Source organism: Triplophysa rosa, linkage group LG17 (genome assembly GCF_024868665.1).
Source record: "Triplophysa rosa linkage group LG17, Trosa_1v2, whole genome shotgun sequence".
NCBI classification, from domain to species: domain Eukaryota; kingdom Metazoa; phylum Chordata; class Actinopteri; order Cypriniformes; family Nemacheilidae; genus Triplophysa; species Triplophysa rosa.
In genome coordinates this window covers 9,082,427-9,100,947 of record NC_079906.1, presented here as the reverse complement: position 1 = coordinate 9,100,947, position 18,521 = coordinate 9,082,427, and the positions used below count along the sequence as shown (strand labels likewise).

The 18,521-nt window shown below is 39.7% G+C and overlaps 2 protein-coding genes across 4 annotated transcripts in view; one reads left to right on the top strand and one right to left on the bottom strand.

The window, feature by feature from the left end:
* The window catches only part of fahd2a (fumarylacetoacetate hydrolase domain containing 2A), a 37,842-nt gene extending 27,239 nt beyond the window's left edge, over nt 1-10,603 (top strand). The window contains exon 8 of the mRNA XM_057355883.1: nt 10,585-10,603. Within this exon, the coding sequence (XP_057211866.1) occupies nt 10,585-10,587 (3 nt within the window). The 3' untranslated portion in view covers nt 10,588-10,603. The remainder of the gene's footprint in view (nt 1-10,584) is intronic.
* Nucleotides 1-18,521, bottom strand: part of gpat2 (glycerol-3-phosphate acyltransferase 2, mitochondrial) — a 50,303-nt gene that overhangs the window by 19,941 nt on the left and 11,841 nt on the right. For all 3 annotated transcript variants that reach the window (XM_057355876.1, XM_057355877.1, XM_057355878.1), the window contains 5 exons: nt 13,781-13,854; nt 10,598-10,708; nt 7,146-7,280; nt 5,376-5,475; nt 622-755 (listed from right to left, as the gene is read on the bottom strand). In XM_057355876.1, the coding sequence (XP_057211859.1) occupies nt 622-755; nt 5,376-5,475; nt 7,146-7,280; nt 10,598-10,708; nt 13,781-13,854 (554 nt within the window). The remainder of the gene's footprint in view (nt 1-621; nt 756-5,375; nt 5,476-7,145; nt 7,281-10,597; nt 10,709-13,780; nt 13,855-18,521) is intronic.

Here is an 18,521-nt window from a genome sequence, read left to right as displayed (position 1 = left end):
TATCCAAAAAAGCCGTTCTAGATTCCGCTCACATTTGAATTCATGTGCGTGTGATTTGTTTGTAACTGGATGCTAACACCATAAGCTTGATGCATCTCATTAATACATTAACAATTACTGCCGGAGCAATTTGTATAAACAGCTATTAAGTAATTATTGGCGTAACCTTGCAAACTAATCACAAGCTTCCCCTTGCGTAATGCCCAATCCAAGTCTTCCGTTACATGCTGGAGTAAACTAAACTCCCCCTCACGCACACAGCCCCCCCGGGGGGGTCGACTGCTGTTTCCAGCATGGGTACCATGATTCTTTAAGAACTGTATGTCTTATTACCTACCAAACCATTTATCTCTCTCTTCTTTATGTGTAAAGCTCTTGGCTGAGTAAAAGACGGAGCAGTGATGCATACTATTGCTTCAAAAACTGCTGTGTTTGCACGTGAAGAATGAATTTAATGACCGAACGTGTTCTTTTTAATGCCAACGGTATGGCTGACACAGAGCTACGTTGTTAAATTAAGCTTGTGGGGAATGAACTGTAACTGAAGGGTATAAAGTAACTATACATTTTAAGGGCACTACAGAGTGTGTGGTTTTGTGTTTTGAGTCCATGCGTGTTTACCTTAGCCAGGTTTGTTGGACCGGCGCCGGGTAGAGGGTATAGGGGACCCTCAAGTTGTGGCAGAAAAGCGTCAGACAAATCAAAGCATGATCGACTGGGCTCTGCCGGACGCACACGTAGATGAGAGGAGTTTTCTAGAAAACAAACAAAATTAGAGGACACTTCATTGCAGGAATACAGAGGCGTTTTCAAGTGAGTGCTTAGCGCTGGACTGTAAATAAATGGTTTGTTTTTTGTACCTAGAGAATGGCTCTTACTCTAGACCTTTTGTTCTAACTGTGTTAACATCCCTGAGGTCAATTTCAGTGTCTCCCTTTTCAACATTCAGACCCAGAAACACTACTGTAGGTAGAGGTCATGATCGCCCCCATTATAGCAAAATACAATTTCCACCTTAACTCAGAGCGCAAAATCTACTGATCTTATATCTCCTCCAATTTTGCTCATCAGATAAATGTATCTTTTTTTATAAGGATGTTTTGATCGTTTTTGCAGTATATGTATTGAATCATTTTCTTTTTGAGGTATTACTCTATGGAGTGATTCAAGAGGAGAGCTGCTCAGGTGGGCGGTGAGAATCTGATCTACAGGTAATCTCGGTATTTTCACCAGTGATGCACATGGATTAAGGCCATACAGAAGCTGTTTAGTTCACATGGTTTTAAACCAGATGAGATCAGATGTACTTATAAAGAGAGAAAATCTGTGTTCTGGTGTTTTGTTTCATATTCCACTTGCCCTAAATGGAGGAATGACACACACAAACAAAAACATCAAGTGCTACAAAAAGCGTATCAAAGTGTTCTTATATAGCCATATAAAGGGTTATGTGTGACCAAAAGCCTGGGGTGGAAAAACTGACTGCAATAAAACCAAATGTGAAAACGCAGACTGGAAAAAGTAAGGGATGGAGAGATCAGAGGCAGAAAAAGACTGTTTTGAAACTGAGAGGAGCCACAGAGCAAAACATCAGAGCAAAATCATCAATAATTGAGTTTGTGTCAAATAAAACCCCCGCAAATTTCCAGAGAAAAAAAAAACATTTAATGGAAAACAGTGGTGAAAGAAGAAACACAGCAAAGGCTAATGAGATATCAATGATAGCAAGAAAAGACATAAAATAGCTAAAGGGAAATAACAGGGTGGGGAAAGTGATAAATGAAAGTGGTAGATCATATAAGCAGCAAGAAGGGTGATACGGGGTGAGAGTGAATGTGAGACGTACAGTATGATATACCTTGGGTCAGAGAAAGGGGGTGATAAAAGAGGGTAAGATACAACGGGTGAGAGACGGTGAATAAAAGACTGGGACTGAGAGACAGCAGGTGAAAAAACCAAGTGAGAGACAGAAGGCGATGAGAGACATAAGGAGAGACAGCGGATGAGAGAAAGTGGGCAAGAGAAATTGGGTGAAAGAGAGTGGATGAGAGACAGCGGGTGAGAGAAATTGGGTGAGAGAAATCGGTTAGGGCAGCAGGTGAGAGAAATCGGGTGAGAGAAATCCTTTTAGGGCAGCGGGTGAGAGAAATCGGTTAGGGCAGCAGGTGAGAGAAATTGGGTGAGAGAAATCCTTTTAGGGCAGCGGGTGAGAGAAATCGGTTAGGGCAGCAGGTGAGAGAAATCGGGTGAGAGAAATCCTTTTAGGGCAGCGGGTGAGAGAAATCGGTTAGGGCAGCAGGTGAGAGAAATCGGGTGAGAGAAATCCTTTTAGGGCAGCGGGTGAGAGAAATCGGTTAGGGCAGCAGGTGAGAGAAATCGGGTGAGAGAAATCCTTTTAGGGCAGCGGGTGAGAGAAATCGGTTAGGGCAGCAGGTGAGAGAAATCGGGTGAGAGAAATCCTTTTAGGGCAGCGGGTGAGAGAAATCGGTTAGGGCAGCAGGTGAGAGAAATCGGGTGAGAGAAATCCTTTTAGGGCAGCGGGTGAGAGAAATCGGTTAGGGCAGCAGGTGAGAGAAATCGGGTGAGAGAAATCCTTTTAGGGCAGCGGGTGAGAGAAATCGGTTAGGGCAGCAGGTGAGAGAAATCGGGTGAGAGAAATCCTTTTAGGGCAGCGGGTGAGAGAAATCGGTTAGGGCAGCAGGTGAGAGAAATCGGGTGAGAGAAATCCTTTTAGGGCAGCGGGTGAGAGAAATCGGTTAGGGCAGCAGGTGAGAGAAATCGGGTGAGAGAAATCCTTTTAGGGCAGCGGGTGAGAGAAATCGGTTAGGGCAGCAGGTGAGAGAAATCGGGTGAGAGAAATCCTTTTAGGGCAGCGGGTGAGAGAAATCGGTTAGGGCAGCAGGTGAGAGAAATCGGGTGAGAGAAATCCTTTTAGGGCAGCGGGTGAGAGAAATCGGTTAGGGCAGCAGGTGAGAGAAATCGGGTGAGAGAAATCCTTTTAGGGCAGCGGGTGAGAGAAATCGGTTAGGGCAGCAGGTGAGAGAAATCGGGTGAGAGAAATCCTTTTAGGGCAGCGGGTGAGAGAAATCGGTTAGGGCAGCAGGTGAGAGAAATCGGGTGAAGGACTGCGGGTGAGAGAAATTGGGTGAGAGAAATCGCTTAGGGCAGCAGGTGAGAGAAATTGGGTGAGAGAAATCGGTTAGGGCAGCGGGTGGAAGGAATCAGGTGAGAGAAATCGGTTAGGGCAGCGGGTGAGAGAAATCAGTTAGGGCAGCGGGTGAGAGAAATCAGTTAGGGCAGCGGGTGAGAGAAATCGGGTGAGAGAAATCAGTTAGGGCAGTGGGTGAGAGAAATGTGCATGTCTGTGTGTACTTTGTTTCAGGTGAGCATTTCGATTAGACGATCCGCCTGTCAGTCTGCTGGCTTAAGGGACTGACTTCAGAGATCGCGCCACCAATTGCCGGTCACAGAGCGGCTTATGAACGCCTCAAACATCAATGGCGTCAGTCGGAAAACCGACTCGGGGTTGGGGAGAGAATGCACGCTCTTTGAGGATGGTTTTCTCATCTGAGAGACTGATCCTGACCAAATACAGACTCAGTGATCACAATCTGGCCATAGTGAAAGGCAGACACAGACAAACATGACTTCCAAAGGAAGAACGAGTTTGTGCCCACTGTGACACTGGTGAGGTCGAGACAGAGACACACTTTCCTTCATTGTGATCAATTTAAAGAGGTGAGAGAAACACTTTCACAAACTGTCAAAGCTCATGCCAGAGTTTGATAGCTTTTCAGAAACATGACATGTACATTTGATATATTTTTTTTATTTTCATTTGTTTATTTACATATACTTTATTTTATATTTCATTCTATATTTTATCTCTTAGCACCTTATTTTACTCTAATGTTTTTTACTCATACTTATTGTATGTCTTTTGTTATATGTTCAATGCTTTGGCAATATTGTAAGAACACGCAATCATGCCAATAAAGTACCTTGAAATTGAAAATTAACAGCGGGTGAGAGATCGGGTGAGAAAAAGCAGGCGAGAGACAGCGGGTGAGAGAAATTGGGTGAAGGACAGCTGGTGAGAGACAGCGGGTGAGAGACAGCGGATGAGAGAAAATGGGTGAGAGACAGCGGATGAGAGAAAATGGGTGAGAGACAGCGGATGAGAGAAAATGGGTGAGAGACAGCGGATGAGAGAAAATGGGTGAGAGACAGCGGATGAGAGAAAATGGGTGAGAGACAGCGGATGAGAGAAAATGGGTGAGAGACAGCGGATGAGAGAAAATGGGTGAGAGACAGCGGATGAGAGAAAATGGGTGAGAGACAGCGGATGAGAGAAAATGGGTGAGAGACAGCGGATGAGAGAAAATGGGTGAGAGACAGCGGATGAGAGAAAATGGGTGAGAGACAGCGGATGAGAGAAAATGGGTGAGAGACAGCGGATGAGAGAAAATGGGTGAGAGACAGCGGATGAGAGAAAATGGGTGAGAGACAGCGGATGAGAGAAAATGGGTGAGAGACAGCGGATGAGAGAAAATGGGTGAGAGACAGCGGATGAGAGAAAATGGGTGAGAGACAGCGGATGAGAGAAAATGGGTGAGAGACAGCGGATGAGAGAAAATGGGTGAGAGACAGCGGATGAGAGAAAATGGGTGAGAGACAGCGGATGAGAGAAAATGGGTGAGAGACAGCGGATGAGAGAAAATGGGTGAGAGACAGCGGATGAGAGAAAATGGGTGAGAGACAGCGGATGAGAGAAAATGGGTGAGAGACAGCGGATGAGAGAAAATGGGTGAGAGACAGCGGATGAGAGAAAATGGGTGAGAGACAGCGGATGAGAGAAAATGGGTGAGAGACAGCGGATGAGAGAAAATGGGTGAGAGACAGCGGATGAGAGAAAATGGGTGAGAGACAGCGGATGAGAGAAAATGGGTGAGAGACAGCGGATGAGAGAAAATGGGTGAGAGACAGCGGATGAGAGAAAATGGGTGAGAGACAGCGGATGAGAGAAAATGGGTGAGAGACAGCGGATGAGAGAAAATGGGTGAGAGACAGCGGATGAGAGAAAATGGGTGAGAGACAGCGGATGAGAGAAAATGGGTGAGAGACAGCGGATGAGAGAAAATGGGTGAGAGACAGCGGATGAGAGAAAAAGGGTGAGAGACAGCGGATGAGAGAAAAAGGGTGAGAGACAGCGGATGAGAGAAAATGGGTGAGAGACAGCGGATGAGAGACAGCGGGTGAGAGAAAATGGGTGAGAGACAGCGGATGAGAGACAGAAAGTGAGACACAGCGGGTGAAAGACAGAAAATGAGAGAGCATATGAGGGAAAAGTTAGTTAACAGCTGGTTGTGTGTTACCTGTCTGGTGGCGTGGTGTAAAGCAGCCAGCTGGTTGAGGTTCAGCTGCACGCTACAAAACATTAAACTGAAAAACTTCAGCATCACCCAGCTCACCAGCCTAAGAGAGGGAGAGTTTGGTGAGAATTGCAAAACTGTCAAGACATCAATCTGACATAAACAAGTTTTATAAACAGTGTAAAGCAACAACATAAACAAACGTTACTGCATGCTTTTGTGACCCAAACTTATCTGCTAGTACACATCTGCAAAGAATAGTGTCACTGCAGATTATTTCTGATAACAAGCAAAAGAAAAAACAAGTAAATGACATTAGCTAGCAAGTTTAAAAATATGTCTAGCCAGCATTATTTTGGATTACCAGTAGATGAACCGTTACTTGGCTAAACTTAAATGCGACAAACGACCCATTCAACAAACTGTTTATTTAATCAAATTAATACATGATAAAATTAAACAATTTGTTTCTTAATACAATTATTATATAATATAATATTAATATTAATGACTATTAATATAAATGAAATAAAATATAAATAGTTATATTATTAGCCACTAGCCAGACCGATCAGCAAACACAGAGCAGAAGTTAACTTCAGGCCAGGCGTGTGCGTCCAATGAAACTGTCTATACATACAGAAAAAAATTATGTAGTATAGGTTTAGATTAGTTTTTATTATTATACATGCTATTTTGTGAACACATTAAATGACCACAAGAAACTCCTTTACGGATTTTAGTGGTTTTCCTTGTCAAGCACTTATATAAGCTTTTGAAAATCAAAATTTTGCTAGTAAAATTAAGAGCAAAATGAACTAGTAGAAAACTAGAATACATTCGAATAATGATATGAAAAATCAAAAAGGTTTAGATTAAGATTTAAATTAAGAATTAAGGATAACATTTTTAATATGTGATTATTGAGTTGTATGTGATATATACAGCTGTGTCCTCCTTTTCTTTTATTGACAGCATGAAGTCAATCAGGCATGAACATGAAGTTTATGCAAAAAACGATGTTGTTGAACATTACAAACAGAACTATTGCGCTTCAATTTAGGCATTTGCGTTGCTAGCGCAATTGTTAAATTTTTCTGACCTTTTGAACAAAACGTTTCAACACTGTCAATGTCACATATTTCCTTAATTGATTAGTGACAGAAAGAATCATATGTATTTCTTATTCATATACTAATACAACCTCCATTGTGTCACGCTTTTCAAAACCTTAAAATCCCGATTTAATTCCAGGTAAAATTTCCTGAAGAAAATGTCAGTGATTACAAGTTTTACGTTCAAGACAGGATGCCGTATAAAAGCTGTTTAGATATTGTCATAAAACTTTGTGTGCGTCTTGTTAAGCAATTCAGACTGAATCAATTGCAAAAGTTTATTTAGGATTAAGGGCTTAGAACAAACCAGAATCCGAGGAATATCAATGCAGGGCTGACTGGCATATACTTCAAATCACGTCTGAGGTTTTTGCAGTTCACTTAAATTAACGTGTAGCGATTTATTTTTTCAGAAGTTCATATAATACATGTGGTCAATTAATACATGTTCATAAAACAGCATGTGTGGTTTTATATACTGTATATATATATATTTTTTAAGTAGAGGACGTATGGCATGCCATACAGCAAGACGTGATATGTTACCTACCCACATATATTACAAAATGTAACTAAAAATCAGCTGGCCAAATACAAAAGCCCAGTTTAACAAATTACAAATTTCCAGAAGAATGACAAGGGATGAAAGAGTTCAGACCGGAGCAGGGTTGGGGAGATGAAGGTCTCTGTGAGATCCAGGAGTCTTCCAAAATAACCTGTGACCTCAGGCATCACCGGTTCTGTCGGCCTGGTCTCTCCTGAGCCGCGTGTTGTTAAAAGAGCCTGCTTCACTCTGAACAAAACACACACAAGAGTCACAGGACAAGAGACCGCAGCTGAACAAAGGAGATATTGAGCCTGATTACATGACAGGCTCTAAACTGACTTGGGCGACTAGACGAACTTGGGTGGGAGTGGCAGAGTTGAACCAAGGCTACGACCAAAATGTGCAACAGGTGAACCTTTTATGTCAAGACATGCATCTTGGGATGTATTTATTTTAGGTTTTGAAAATAAGTCACAACCTAATCTGATCAACTAGATCAGTGTTTCTCAAATTGTGGTACGTGTATGACTAGTGGTACTTGAAGAGACCCCTGGTGGTACGTGACACGACAGAAAATTAAAAACTCTATTTATTCATTTACATTTCGTGTTTTTAAATACAATTTTAAATGTTTAATACATGATAGATAAATACGGAATACATCTCAGCCTATGTCCAATTTGAATATAGTTGTATGAATGATTGTTTATTTATCATTGGTCGATGTTACTCAGGCGTGACAGACAGCACAAACACAGAGCGGGAGCAGACAGATGCTTGCAAGTCTCTCACTCTCTCTCTCTTCCGATGAGCTGCGTTTAAAGGAGCCATTCTTTTGCTGTTTTTGAAGCTTTGATTATGTTTTTTGGGTGTTTAACAGTGGATGTTTACGTTTCAAAAAATGCTTTATATTTCACATATTTCAAGTTTATTGTTCACCGCTGTCCCTCTTCTCACAAAACGACTGGATTTTTTCCGGTTTATATAAAGTCATACCATATCAGCGAGCGTCCGTTTCTCAGGCTGTTGTGATTGGTCGGTCCCCCTCTCAGTGCACGTGTATTCATAAGCTTTGGCTTTAATAATAAACAGTAACAATGGCGTCAACTTCACTTCATCAGTTAAACACATGCGGAATCGGATCGATCCAAGTGTAACGGAGGTCTGCTAGTGCATGTGCAAACGTCAATCTTTGTTAGAGAACGCGATTCTATTCCTACTATGGCGAGGGAAATGATACCGGACCGATTGGGTCAGACCAGTTAATTAACACTAATAACAACAGAAGAGTTAGTTTTGCCTTTTTATATTGAACCTAAGTTGGATAATAAAACAAGCAGATTGACCAGGAGACATTTGCAAGCAGGACTTCAAAGGACGTTTCATAGAAGTGTTTTAGAGGTATGCGCACACACACACACAATATCAGTGTGTTACACAGAACAGCTTTCACAGCCGATGTTAAAGTCATGGAAGCTGTTATTTGACTGTTGGTTATCTTAGAATGTGTGTAGCTATTACCAGCTGTAGGACTGTGATGAAAGTAATTAATTGCGCAGCTCAGTCAAATGTTTACAATCTCTGATAACCAAACACTACTCCAGCGGCTCCTCCTCTTCTCTAAGGAAGGCCTCACCCATTTTTTGGCGTATTCCTTTGGGCGGAGGTTTTTCAAAAACTCGGAATAGTGACATCATGTACCCGGGAAGTATAGGGCTGTAGTCCGATTCCAGCCGTTCTCTGTAGTCCTTGAAAAGCGAATTCTGTTAAAGACAATATCTCGCTTGGCATTGAGCTTTATCATTTTGCAGATATTGTTTATTCTCTAACAGCAACATTACACACTAACTAAAGTTTGAAAATTGGCATCACGGGGAATGGCCGCTTTAAATATTCTTCCCACATTGTCTTTAATATAGGTTTGCAGTCTTTCTGCAAGTCCCCACAAAGTTAATAAATCCCCCATAAGAGTAATTTACAGAGCCCTGCTTACAGTGCACTACAGAAAAGTGTTTTGTGTCCACCATTACTGCTGACTAACTTGAAAAACATGGAAAAAAACATGTTCTTTAGTTTGAAAACAGCTGGTGTTTGTATTATTAATAATACATTAGAATTGAAGGACAGGGTGTACTGTATCCAATCACAAGGCAAGTAAAGATTCACAGCTCTACTATTAATTTGAGATTTTCTGGTCATTAGGTGGTACTTGGGACAACTAATTTTATTAAAGGTTGTACTTGATCTGAAAAGTTTGAGAACCACTGAAGATGACCATTCATATTCCTGATAAAACACCAGATAAAGTAACTACCAAACTTCTAAATCAGCCATCGTCAACTGGCCGGATCCAGACCTTTGCTTCGTTTCATCCGGACCGCGAGACATTTAAAATTTTGACTCTTTCAGTTGTTTAAATTGAGCCGTGCATCTACACAACGGAGAATCACATCACGCGTACTCTCAGGGACATTTATGCAATTGATCTTTTGTCGCTATATCATGTGATCTCTTTTAGCTATAAACTCGCTTCATTTGAACCCTTTCCGCTCCGCGTGCGCTGCTTTTCTCCCGCCAAAGACGTGCCGCATGAAGAGCAGCAGACACGTGCTTATTTTAACAACACTAGTGCAGACACGCAGAGCAGATAAATGGAGACACAACAGTAAACAAAATGCATCAATATTAAAGTATTTGTTTCTGTCTGTTTACCTTTTGCTATATGTATCCAACCTTTCAACCAGATTTGCGATATTTTATGAACGTTTTTATCTAGCCTACATTTAATCATTAGCATTATTGATCAGCACGTAAACATTTGTGTCCCTGTGAAAACCCAGGCTAAAGTCTCATAAACTAATTAATTATTAAATAACAAGCATCAAAGATTAATTTGAAGCATTAACTAAAACTTTAATCTTTGAAATGGCATTATTCAGTCAATATTGATATTGTTGTTATATTTTCACAGAATATTCTGTAGGATGATTTTATGTAGAAAACAGTAAAACGACTCGCTGGGTTTTCACAAGCAGGATCACATTTTGTTCTAACTGGGAATTTAAAGATAGAAGTAGTTCTGGTATGAAAGGCATGGAAAGGCTAATTTAGTAAGTAATGTTTTCTGTTTATGATGAAAGCAATTTAATTCTTACATTAAATTTGTTGTTTGTAGCTTTTTTATTTACAAATATTAATGATCAGACTTCTATTAAGAGGGCATTCCCCTAAAGCCACAGAGCCTACAATACATACATACTGTGTATATCAAAATATAAAATAAATGGCCTGATAAAAGATCATAACTTTTATATATATATCCAAGTGGGCTAAATTGATTAAATATTTATTTTGTTATTTAAAAAAAACATATTGTCCGGACCTCCGTTTGGAAGAAAGTATAAAGACTGGACCTCTTGGAACTTTAATTGAATACCCCTTCTCTAATTGAACAGAGGTGAAAGAAATCTGAATAAAATCTCAATGGGAGCCTCATGTGACAAATGTCAAGCCCCGAATTAATCTCTCTCTTCTTCTGTCATTTAATCAGTAAAGAGCTGCACCTCTCGCTGGCGAGGACATTGTGCCGTCTGTCTCCAGCATGGCTCAGGTGAACTTCACGACCCCACACAAACAGCAAACAACACACCCTCCTCACTAACCAGCCACGGTACCTGAAACACACAAAGACAGATAAGTACATGCGTGCATACCCTCTTACTCACCCAATGAGGAAAATAAAAAAGAACCCTTGTGTACAGATATTGTTTTATTCACTCGGGCAATGAAAACAATCAAGTGACCAATCAAGATGCAAAATGTTAATCAGCTCAGCCAATGAAAGCGCAGGAAGTGACAGTTCACCCAAAAATGAAAATTCTGTCTTCATTTACTCACCCTCAGATTTACTCACCCTCAGACACCCTCAGATCTTTGTGGGGTTTCAAACCTGTATAAATTTCTTTGTTCCGTTGAACACAAATGGAGATATTTTGAATAAATCTGGAAAACAAACAGTTCTGGGGCACTTTTGACTACCATTTGATTTTTCCAACTATAGAGACAAGAGAAAAACCGCAATGAGTCATAATCTGAAAACCACGCCCACCGGGGGAAAAACAATCCAATCCTCTCCATTGACTTTGTATTGGGCTAAGCTCCCTCCTTGTGATTTCTGACTTATTACAAAAATCAGAACAATGTTTAAAAACTGCTGTTTTTTTCTATACTGATCGATAACGATATTTATTTCGATATATATTTAATTAAAAAACTATTTAAAATAATCTATTTTAAATACAGTTTATTAACAAAGTTAACCTTTAACCAGTTAAAATTCAATTAAATGAATGCACTGTTGCAACACAGAGGATATTAGGCCATAAACAACATGTACCAGTTCATTCAGTCTCATTTTGACTCAATTGACTCGTTAAGTAAAGGGAGTGTTCCTTCAGTACATTCAACCAATGAAAGGGCTCCGTTACTGTGTACATTCGAACGCTATTGGCTCAGCACCTGCGCACATACATAACGCTGCAATAATGTCTTGCTCGAGTAGTGGGATTCATTCAATGCATTCAGTGACCCTTAGTCTTTCAAAAAGACATCTCACATAAACTGTAGTACATTTCTTTAATCATGCGAGCATCTTACATACAAGGTTCAATATTTTAATGTGCACACAAACTCGCTTCATTACATCTCTAATCTGTACAGGGCAACGCTGGTTTGTTTCATAAGCACCAGCTCATGTTAGCAGATATGTTAACGATGGATATAAAAACGTTTGTGCTTGAGTTTCGAAGTAACTCGCTTGCAATTGCGCCTCAAGTTTGTTTTGTTTAACCTGCGATTGCGAAAAAAAATAAGACACTTGATAAACCGCGTGATGACAACTCGAGGTTAGTTTCACCATTGTTTCCGCTTCCAGTCATGTTTTCCTCCTCATGTTGAGTTTTCTTTGCCAAGTGCAGTATGAAATGGACTTTGTACATTGACGCGCATGATAAAAGCTGCACGCTGACTGACTGTTGTTGCGTTTATTTCTGCGTTCTGTTAGACTGTAAGATTAATCCATATCGAGTCAAAATGCCAATAGCTTATCATCGTTTTTGAAATACATTCTATCGCGATTCGATATGATATCGTTTATCGGCACAGCCCTACTTTCGACCCCAACAAACAAGCGTTTTAGGACACAAAAGTGTAGCGCAACATGTCATATTGTCATTTATTTAACTTACACGATGGTGGGACAAGCTGTTCGAATGCTGTTAGCTAATATTAGCACTCGCAAACATAACGTTACTGCAGTTTTCTGCTTTATCCACATTTGAACAAGTTGCATACTGTCAAAATGCTACAGCTTAGAGCTCATGTTACAGAAATATAATATATAAAACTGACATTTGGATATTTGACATAGTTACCAGTGACAAAATGTTTACTGCACACGTATCGTGTCAGGATCCCACAATACCACTCTTCCTGCTGATGCTTCACGTCTTATTGCCTGTGTCAACTTTTGTCTCCTTAAAGTCTCGCTTTTACAGTTCGGTAGCTTATAAAAACTTACTTCTGGGTTTTTAGGCTTGTTTACTGTACACCTTGTCACACAGCAGCTTTTAGACATTGTTCTGTTTTTGTTATAAGTCAGAAATGACAAGGAGCTTCCAGCAATAGAAAGTCAATGGAGAGGGTTGCATTGTTTTCCCCTCCGGTGTGGGTGTGGCCTTAATGCGCTCCATCTCTATGTTAGTCAATGATGTTCCAGAACTGAAAATTGCTACCATTGTTCCCAATATCCCAATATCAATTTATACAGGTATGAAATTACATGAGGGTTTTTGGGTGAAGTGCCCCTTTAATTCAGGACAAATCAAATGCCGGTAAACTGAGATAATAAGAAACTAGCCACTCGGTAAGTTCGCCACTTGTGCGTTTCGATATGGGAAAGCCAAATCCCATTTATTTGATTTAATAAAGTGTTTCCAGAAAATTAAGAACCATTTATACGACAGCATTCCCATACCCTTACACCAATCAATTTGAATAACTCTTCTAATAATTGCAAAAGCATTTTTATCAAATCTTTTTAGTGAGACAAGCACCACAAACACAAGTGGTCCCAAAAGGTAATTTGAACTACTATTTTGAATTACTTTTGAACTCAAACTTAAAATGAATTCCACTTTGAGTCACTTTTGCAAATTTTTTTTTTAAATAGATGGTCCCCCAAGGTCACTTTCCCTCAAGTTCCCTTAAAAGTAACCACAAGTGAAGTTCATAGCATTAACTATCAATGTTACAGCCATAAATGCACTGTGGTTTGATTTTATTAAAAATGCATGAATGTCTTTGTATTATCTAAGTATTTGAATACTTTTTGGCACCACAGTTTTTGAGCTGAGCATAACAAAACATTCAGAAATTTTCATTAAAAACTGGAAATGTTCATTTTATTCCTAGGGACCCAACTAGGAGTGCGTAGGCACAATCTATGTACAGTCTTGTGAGTCAAAAAGAAGCGATGAATTGCACTCGACTTTGAATCTGCTTTGAAAAACAGCTCGAAACACTTGAAAGGTTATTCTAGAGTTTATTCTCCGTCTGACGTGTTTGTAACAGGCCTGTGAGTCAGAAATACAAACAGTAATTACCCTCGAACACTTTGAAGCTCTAGTTGAGAAATGCATTATTTTAACAGCTCGAAGGAGGGCTTGATTTGTAGGATGTGCGCTTACCTGGTGTGCGTCTCGTTCACACATGTCAGGTTCTGAAAGCCCAGAGGAGGAGAGTTACACCGAAACTTCAGATCCTGAAAGCGACGAAAGGATATATGATCAGACCTGATGGAGAGCTCTCTAACCAGACTCCATCACACAGTTCAGACAAGTCTGCTCTGATGTCCCATATAGACTGAGATTATGACACACTTCAGTGAAGTTCCGTCTTCAAAATAGCACTCTATTAGTTTCACTATAAATCAAAGTCTGTCTGAAAATCATGCCGTACTAAATAAATAGACTTGGAAATGAAATGCTTTTCAGGTTATATTGACATGCACTTCAGCTGCTAACTGGCAAAACACGTCACCTAAAACTATTTTTAGACAAAAATAGGAAAAACATAACAGACTTCTTTGTATTTTACAGACATAATGGAGAGGGAGTTATTGGAAGGAGTGGCTCTGGCATGAGACAGATTCAAACCTACATCACCCATATGAGCAGCACCAAGGCTCAACGCATCAAAAACAAATTTAGATGTCATGTGACACTTGCAAAATAGTTGTAAAACACCTCACAATAAGGTTGTGTTTGTTAACATTAGTAAATGCATGACTTAACATGAACTAACAATGAGCAATATAGTTTTTCAGCATGTATTAATCTTTGTTAATGTTAGTTATTGTCAATACAATTATTCATGTTAGTTCATGGTGCATTAACTTACAACTTTTGATTTAAAAAATATATTAGTAAATGCTGAAATTAACATATAGAATATCAAATAAGATTAATAAATGCTGTAGAGGTATTGTTCATTGTAAGTTCATGTTAAGTCATGCATTAACTAATGTTAACAAATGCCAACCTTATTGTAAAGTGCTACCAAAGAATCTTTAATCTTCGTGACGGGGTTAGTTTAAGTCAGCCACCATACAATTACTCTTTTAAAGCGACTACACGAGCACACCACAATTTATCACCAAAATGTGGCTGGAACAGATGTACTTGAAAGGATGTGGATATATAGGTTGCAGGGAGCAATGGTGTGGATTTCTAAACTGCCATTTTCATCCTTACCTATTATATAACATCACACCCTCAAATAAGTTACCGTTGGAATAAATATTATAAAATTATGGTAACACTTACAATAAGGTTGTATTTAAGGTAACAATAAGGTTGTATTTGAAGAATTAAAATGTTCTTTTAAAATGAGAGAGAGACTTTATTGTCATTGTAATTAGGGTTGGGCGATGTCTACCAAATTGGCATCGGGCGATGTCAACCAAATTGCGACCAGTTTTCAAGACAGCGTAAGCATTTTTACAATTACTTGCGCATGTACGACCTGCAAATTTGTAGATCTTGAGCCCACCAGTGTAGGCTGTGTGATTAGTCAACTGCACGGGTCACGCGTCACTGATATTTCCCGCTTCCATCGCAGACGTGCACAGTTCAGGTCGTCATTGACAAGTTTACACACACACAAAGCGTGAGCGCATTACTACGATTCACTGTTTGCTTTCACTTTCTACATCTGTTTAAAGCCAGAAGTATAGTTTCCTTTTTACACGTACGCGAGGGACAGAGTACAGTGCACGTGAGGCAAATTAGAATAGTAAGTGCATACTGTACGCACACCGCCAGAATTTTGTTACCTCTCATACAAAGTATGCGCGCAAGCGCACTCCATTTCTTGCAGTAACCACCAGGTGGCAACCGTGTCCTGGGAGCATCGATTCAAGGTGGTAGAAGAAAACCTGACCCCTGTAGGCCCAGAGAGGTATTGCGATATGTTGCAATGCGCATGCATATGAGTCAAAAGCAGTATACTTTGCAAGGCTGTACGCATACGCTCGTGTACACGTAAAAAAAGTATTCCACAGGCTTAAGTCTCGAGCTCACACGTTCCAAATCATACTCAACCGCAGAAAAGCGCGAATGGACAAGCTCAACACATGCGCAGAATATCATACTGTCAAAATTAGTCGTGCTGTACGCGTACGTGATGCGCGGACGACCGCGGACCAGCTCAACGGAATCACGATGCCAGCCCGACATTGTGATGGCTGTCAGCCATCGGCAATGGACAATGTCATCGTTTATTGGCCCAACCCTAATTGTAATACAACGAAATTTGTTTGGTAGCTCACAGCGACCAGCAGCAGAAAGAAATACAGAATATTCAAATCATATAAATAAATAATTCCCATAACCGTGTGTATTAAATTGTGTAAACAAGTGTTGTCCAGAAGACAATATAGAAGTTCAGTTCTCAAAATAGAAATTCAGCTCTGGATGTACAGTAACATGTTCAGTGCATTAACAGCAAAATTAGGAAAAAGGGAATATACTACAAAAAACAAAAACGCTGCTTTATGTCTGAGAGCTCCGAGCCACTGCGTACTTACACGCTGCCATCCAACAGAGCGTTTATTAGCGTTTTATCAGAACACTATGTTTAGGTTCATTGATTTTAGCTACTTGAATGGCAATGAATACACATCTTTGCCGTTAAAGTGAATTTTTAAATAATATAAACATGGGAGCCTGATAAAAATAATAATTTTAAAGGTGATAGTTCACCCAAAAATGAAAATTCTGTCATCATTTATTCACCCTCTAGTCACTTCGAACCTTTATGACTTTCTTTCTTCTGCAGAACACAAAAGAAGATATTTTGAAGAATGTTGTTAACTGGCATCCATTTACTTTGCATTGGTTTTGTGTCCATACAATAGAAGTAAATGGTTGCCGGTACTTTTAGGTTACCGACATTAAATATCTTCTTTTGTGTTCAGCAAAAGAAAGAAAATCATACAGATTTGAAATAAGAAGAGGGTGAGTAAATGATGACAGAGTTTCATTTTTGGGTGAACTATCACTTTAAAAGAAAAATGTCAGACGGCACTTATGAGGCTTAGCATGAACTAGCAATGAGCAATATAGTTTTCCTGCATGTACAGTATTAAACCTTGGTAATGTTAGTTCATGTCAATACAATTATTCATGTTAGTTCGTGATGCATTAACTAATGTTAACGGTGACATTTAAAAAAAATATATATATATATATTAGTAAATGCTGAAATTAACATGAAAAAAGGTTAATAAATGCTGTAGAAGTATTGTTCATTGTTAGTTCATGATTAGTGATGTATTAACTAATTGTTAACAAATACAACCATATTGTTAAAGCCACGATATGTAATATTTGGACCGCTAGATGGCGCACTTTCAAAACAACAACAAAAGTCGAAGCTAAATGACGTTATGTAGGAGAGTGGAATCATGGGACATGTCGTTTTCACCATCCAGAGGTGTATGGAGATCGCCCATCATGTTCACGGACGAGGTAATGAATTAATTTTATTTTATGTCATCGTAATGATTAGCTTGCAAGAAACGTGGAATGTAATGCTACGTTAGCCCGCAAGTGATATTGGACTTTGTCAATTGATTTGGTAGCATAATGCTACACAGTTTTACGTGTTTAAAACAGTCATACAATCGTCGTTTATAAAGTAAATTGGAACGAACCCACAGTATTTACAAGTAACGTTACTGGCTACATATTTTTGTGCAACATATACTGTATTTCATAGGGTAACTGCATTCATAACTATTCAAATAATCTGTGTATGAGTATTTCGTGTACAATAGAAAAAATGTGCTTACCTGTCTATTAAAACACATGCGAGAGTCTCTGTCGTGTCCAAGTTGGTCGCGAAGCTCTCTCCATTTAGAAAACGCCACGCCGATATTAATCCTTGTTTTATTTCTTTGTTTGTGCATAAGCCTGCTTGCCTCGTTTGGCGTACGTTTACGCTTTTTGGGGTTTCGTTTACTCGCCAAAGAGTAATCGTGATCCATAATAACAGAACAACAGATGCTGCGTCCCAGATGCTGTATAACCACTTCCGCATTTGCGTGTTGCTGTAGTTTCTACAACCGGAATCTGAGGGTAGTGCGGAGCACCGGATATTAAGTCTCTGATGTGCGACAAATACAAGGGACGGGCCATTATTTTAAATAGGAATTTCTCTGGATTTGCACATTCTTGGGAACATTTGGCATAATGTAAGTACACAACTGCATGAAATATATCACACTGTGCAAGTGATTTTGGGATATTTCATAACAAAATTCTTCCATATTGTGGCTTTAAGTGTTAACAGTCATAAAGCTATACCAATGAATAACCTGTTCAAATGATAGTGCAGTGAAACGTATTATGACAGTAAAACATTTTTCAACAATGTTGCAGTAAGGCATGAGTCTTAAAAAGTAAGGATTGCCTCCCACCAAACTAAAGGGACAACATTAAAAGTTTCTAAAAACTTGCTATACCCCAGGTATAGATTTATTTGTTGCAATTCGCCCCTGCAAACTGACTTTTACTTGAAACGCAAACACCGGATTCAAATATGATTCACCTTAAGTGTCTGTTCTGAGGTGATTGACATTAATAGATTCATTCAGGAGGGGGTTCGATCCAATAACTCTCTTATTACTGCTCCATTAGTCCCGCATCCCAGCTCTCAGCGCTATGTGCCCACTGGGACCAGATCTGCTGGAAACAAGCTTATCCATCTGCAGTTTTCAGAAAAGCTCTTTATAGCAAAGGGGGAAACCATGCTATTGTGTTCATTATTTTTCTCTCCTAACCCCTTTTCCCTTGCCATCCCTACCATAAGTAACATGTTGGCTTGCGGTCTAAGATCTCTTTGATCGTCCTTACGATATGGGTTTGT